General features: G+C 26.1%; 1 protein-coding gene across 1 annotated transcript; it reads right to left on the reverse strand.

Annotated features, from left to right (window-relative positions):
* Window positions 1–2859: 2859 nt before the first annotated feature.
* Window positions 2860–4326, reverse strand: LOC107025560. Its single transcript, XM_015226341.2, has 2 exons — window positions 3941–4326; window positions 2860–3322 (listed from the first exon to the last, which is right to left on the reverse strand). Exons 1-2 carry the CDS (start codon window positions 4190–4192, stop codon window positions 2945–2947), a joined length of 630 nt encoding a protein of 209 aa, XP_015081827.1. The 5' UTR covers window positions 4193–4326; the 3' UTR covers window positions 2860–2944.
* Between the last annotated feature and the right edge of the window lie 1674 nt (window positions 4327–6000).

Here is a 6000-nt window from a genome sequence, read left to right on the forward strand (position 1 = left end):
TTAAAAAATTTACTATATTAAATAGGTTAATAAACATGTCGAACAAACATTTAAAGTACAATCCTAATAAGTTTGATAACAATTAAAGATTATTATATATATCAACATTAAAAAATCCCTCTTTTTAATTAAATTTTTCACTTAAAAATATCATTTTTAAATGATTGTTCATTGATGAGTTGGTAAAATAAAAAATAAAAAAAATTATATTTTCACTCGAAAAAATTAAGAAAATTCTGAGTATTTCAATGAAAATCAATTTCCCATTACATATTCTATAAATTTATTTGGTGGGAAAATTAATTTTATAACATAATATTTTTTTTTACTAATTCTTATGAAAAAAATATCTATTTCTTGAATAAATACCCCTTTAATGAATTTGATTTTACAGAAAGCCACAAAAAAGATAGTTTGGGGATAAAATAAATTAAAGGTGAAAGAAACAAAATAAAATATCATCCTGTACTTTTTTTTTCTTTCACAAACGTTAACTTCAGTATTAAGCAAAAGTTAAAATGATTTTTTTATAAAATATTCCATGGAGAAAAGTTTGGATACTTTGAGTGAATGCTCGTGGCACAAAGTTAGATCATGAAAAGGATGAGTATTCATTTAATTATTCCCATCCAACTCCAAAAAAAAAATAAAAAATTGTAGAGATAATGACAATCAATTGTTTCACGAGGCAATAATTTATTTTATAAGCTTCTTCCTTCATGTTATTTTTATTTTTCTTTTTAAAAAAAAACAGAAATATATTAAAATTGTTTATAACAATTTTAAACTTTTGCGAAGGATTTATTATTCTCGCATTATTAAATAATACATTCTACAAATTTTAGCAACTATATATTTCGAAATACACTATCAAAGATTCAAAAATAATAAATTTTATCTAAAATTATTATAACAATTTTGATTCGAATATATTTCGAACCCTTTTTTGATTTTCCATATTTAATAAGTTGCGGACACTATATAGAATTTTCCAAACTAAGGTGAAAATCAAAATCCCTAAAGATGTTACAATAATTGCATAGACCTTACCAATATATATAAGAACAAATAAAATGAAAATAACCAAACATACACAACAAAATGAAAAGTCCATGACTTTGTCACATTCTTCTGTAACATTTTTAGCATCTTTTTGATGATCATATGAGTTTGATGATCTTGATAATTCATCTTCTATAGAAGAACAAGATGATAAAGTTGAACAAGAAAGTTCATAGCTTGCTTTTCTTAATAACTTTCCTTTTTTGTTCCTCTTCTTATTTTTTGTTTTGATCAACTGCAAAATTAAAGTGAAGGTATCATAGTCAAAGGTCATCGAATACGTAAAATTTAAATTCTGAATAGCGAATCAAAATTAAAGGGACTTACAGTTGGATCTTGTTTGTGATGCACATCAATGGGTTTAAAACAGAGGAAAAGTTTGTTCTTCATTTATTTGTTTTCTCAACTTTAAAATTAAATGAAGAGACTCAATTTATATTATAAAGTTAGGGGGGGAGTAGTAGTTGAAAACAAGAAATATAATTTGTTTGACATGTGACAATTTGACTGGCTTAGGCTTTAGGCCGGCCTCTTCCTAAAAAATAATTTAGTTATCGTCGAGTATGTATTTGTAGTGACAATTAATGTTTTTATATAAATATTTTTAAAATCTATAAAAATATTGAGTTTAATTGGAGTTAATTAATGCTCGTAAATCATGGCATACCAACCTTTGTCAAAGGGTTGTCAAGCAACATCTCTTGTCAAAAAATTACATTGTGTCTATATATTAAATTTTAATTTAGTAAATACATATGTAAGGATTGACACCTCTTGACCCAAGTTAAATATCTAGTTTGGTGATTAAAGTGTTGTGAGAATTCCTTAAAGTCATGGGTTATAGTAATATTATCTTCATAATTATATTTTTTACTATAATTATTGACACCCCTTAATAACAATTCTGAATCCGTACTGCTCATAATTTTTTTAACACTTTTTATTAATATATTTTTTCTATTAAAGTAATGGTCTTCAAACATACGTGATTAGACTATTTTAATCTTTAATACACTTTTTAATAATTATGATCATTCTAATTTTTATTATATATTTTCCCGTAATTGTTGTTAATTAGTCCAAATCTCCATCATATCAAATTTGGTGATATCGATTTTTCTTCTTCTGGTTTTATTCTTAATATTTATTATTCGTTTCAAGTCATTTATTGAGTCCATTTAAAATTATACATTAATCAATATGAATATCATGGTAGAATATGTAATTCATTTTTTTTAAAGATGTGATGTGTGCATGTGTGCAAAGTTTATTATGAATAAATGTACAAGTAAAAATATACGAAAAAAGAGAATATGTTTCGAAAAAAATCATGTGTATATATGCATATCTATCTTGAAAAATTAACAAAAATTAAGATAAAACTAACCGTGCACCCATCACAAAATATCAAACATATATTCAAGAACTTGCTAGATCTATAAATTTTAAAGTTGTTCCAATCTATACGGACGAAAAGTTATTTGAATAGTAATTCTTAATCAATTAAGACAAATTTCACCAAGTACTTAAAATATTGAGATGGGTGAAATCAAGATAGACAAAATACTCGAATAGCTAAATGTTGGCATATTCATAACATAAAGAATCAAGTTTTGAATTATCCTCATAGTTCCGTACTCTCTTGTCCTAATTTTTTTAAAAAAAATTTGGCATTACTATGGACAAAATAAAACATGTCAGATGGCTTTTGAAGTATCTATAAGATAGCGGTATAGTTTTCACAAATTATGAAATTTTATATCTTAAAAAAGAAAATATATATTATAATCTAAAAAATTCAAAATGCCTAATGCTATAATCTCACTTTCGATTAATCGATTCTGATAACAAGGCTTCAGACCCTTCACTGAATATGTTATTGTTATCGAGTCCGATAATAATAAGGGATAGAATAGAGCCATGATAATGTTAACACTATGGCCCAATATTTACCTAGAAAAATAGTCATGAATAGAGCAATGACAATTAAATACAACAAGGAACAATAGTCCTTTTTCTTCTTGTCACATGATGATGTTGAAGTAGTACTACAAGTTTTTGGATTTGTCCAATTTGATGATGACAACTTTTGAGATTCATGTGAAATTGAACTGTCTTTTTCTTGTGAGATTTTATTAACTTCTTCAACTTCCATTTCTGGTTTTCTTGATTCATGATTATCCAATTTCTTGTAGCAATTTTCATCTTTATTCCAATTCACTTTATTTTTCAATTCAATCTCAAGTTGCTGAATATTTCTCTGTACATCAAATATAGCAAGAAAATAAAATGTCATATATCAGAAAGTATAACAAGTGAGTAAATCTGTTGGCTTTTTAAATATTATTAACAAAATTAACTTTTAACGACAATAAAACACATACTATGTAGTAAAAGTACTAAATTGGTATTACTTTATTATTATTAAATACAATATCAGTTAATTAATAACCGCTAAAGATTATTATTGCTTTTTTATATAGTGTTATCGACTAAAATTGATTAGGGATTAACAAAAGTACTATATATTATGAGTATTATATACTCCCTCTGTCTCCCAATTTTTCTAAAAGAATTCAGAGAACGAGATTCAAAATACAACAAATTTGATTTTTCAAAAGTTCAAACAATTAATATCAATAGTTACTATCTCACAAAATCATAAATTCAAAAGATAGTAACTTTTTCTGTAAATTGAGCGGTTATCTGAGAAATTAACTCTAATTTTGAAAAACTAAAAGAAAATTACTACAACCCAACACAATAAAAAAAACACTCAAAACTAAAGAAAAATTATAGTAAAAAAAGAGTTATTAAACTCTCGTAACAGTAATACCTCGTATAAAATGAGACAGTAAAGTTCAAAAAAAAGACTAACCAGAGAATCTTGAAACAATATGGCTTTACAAAGTCGAGGAAAATTCTTGTATGAAAAAAATTTCCGGCTAGGAAGTTTGTGGATACTTTTATTATTAAACGATGGATTTGTTATTTTTTCGTCTGAATTATTCTCGAAGATTTTCATAGACGAAGAAAGAGTATTATTGTTGTTTGTTGAAAGAAGAAGATCATTAGAATCCTCTGTTTCAACAACAGAAGGACAATAACAAAGACAGAATTTTTTCTTCATGGTTTACTTACAGAGGATTTTGCAGAGAATTTTTTTTTTTGGTTATGTTTGTTTAATATGGCAGTTTAAGGTTGTGGGTTCGACATAAGAGGAGTAAGAAAAGGTGTGGAAAATATGCTAACTTTTGTTTTGATGCCTATATGAACACTTTTCAAGTCACAAGTTAGGTAGTTTCGGACTTTATTATTGGAGTCAAGTTAATAATAACGGTTAAGGCACAAATATATCCAAAATTATAATGGAAATTTCAGAAATACAATTTAATTAAAGTAAAATTATATTATCTTCTGAATTTATTTTTTTTGAAATTTTGTTCATCTTTTCTTTTACGTGATATACGCCGTGATTTCACGTAATTGAGATATGTGGGAGATATTTAGATGTCACGTAAGTCAAAAAGGTACACAAAATTAAAAAAAAAAGTTTAGGAGGTACTTGTACCTTGGAGTTTGATTCCTAATTTTAGGAAAATTATATATTTGAAATTGAAATTGATATTATTTTTTTTCTTGCAAATTTCATGAACAAATGCTTATTTTGAAATCAAAACTTCAAAACTTATCAAGTGATAGAGCACCTGCACAGCTGATCGATAAGTTAAGAACTTGAGTTACAAGAAAGAGTAAATGAGAACACTATTAATTATACCAGAGGATGGAATAGAAAAAAAGAGAAAAGATATCAGGTTATCATTGAAATTATTTCGAATTTTAAAAAATAATTTTACGCGTGTTCTATTATTCCACAAAAATATTAAATATCTTTCCAATTATACCATTTTGACTATTTTCTCACCTGATTTGTGAGCACGCAAATAACGTACGTTGAAGTAATTTTTTGTTGCCAAAAAGCAACACAAGAGCGCCATGTTTTAGCTATTTTCTTTATATTATTTACTTCATTTAAATACATTATATTTCCCAAAACACACACAAGAGAAATGGTAAAATGGCGAAATGGAAGGAACGATGTACTTCATTTAGATACATCATCATTCTTAATGGAAGCAAATTCTATAATAGGGTTCGCGCATATTGTAGATACCCTTGATTTGATTCAATTTTTTAAGATTGTAAGTTTGAATTATTAAAAAAAATTAAAACTTCTAAGGAGACATAAAAAAAATAGATCAAGTCCTAAAATATAAATTGTTATCGCTCATCAAAATAAAGCAAATGATCTTCCACCAAAATTGTGATGAAGAAATCTAGGAGACAAACTAAGAAATGAATTATAGAAGAAAAAAACAAGTTTTTTTCTTTTGGAAATAAATCAAATCGGGTGAATTTAATATTTAAATTAAATTAATTGAAATAAAATGCGAGCATCATCCTTACCTGGTGACAAAATGAGTTGAAATGATATATTTACAAAATTGTTTAATACTTTTATGGAGTAATAGAAAGTGTTTTTGAAAATACGTGAAAATTTTAATGGTGACTTTGTGCTTTTTTTCTAGAAATAATATAATCAAAATTTCAAATTAGGTCCCAAATTCTATGGCCAAAAAACACATTGAATCTGAATTCGACATAGATTATGCTTTGAAGTTGTAAACGGGCTTTATAAAAGGATGGGCCTTCAAAGTCGCTTATATTTGGGCTCAGAATCCAATATAAATTTAGGCTTTCTTAAACAGGCTTTATTAAAGGTAGCCCAATTCACCAATGGGCTAGCTTTCTATACCCTTATAAAAAGACAATGGATGCTAGATTAATATTCATTTGATTATGGACTCTAGTTTTTACATATTTGCCAAATAAATATATGTTTTTTTTTGCCTTAAAAGTATGTGATTTCTGTAATTT

The sequence above is a fragment of the Solanum pennellii genome, chromosome 7 (assembly GCF_001406875.1).
Source record: "Solanum pennellii chromosome 7, SPENNV200".
Taxonomy (NCBI): Eukaryota; Viridiplantae; Streptophyta; class Magnoliopsida; order Solanales; family Solanaceae; genus Solanum; species Solanum pennellii.

Coding starts and splice junctions, on each gene's coding strand:
- LOC107025560 (XM_015226341.2), bottom strand. CDS start 4,192: ATGAAGAAAAAATTCTGTCTTTGTTATTGTCCTTCTGTTGTTGAAACA. Junction 3,323..3,940: donor TATTGTTTCAAGATTCTCTG/GTTAGTCTTTTT, acceptor TTTGATGTACAG/AGAAATATTCAGCAACTTGA.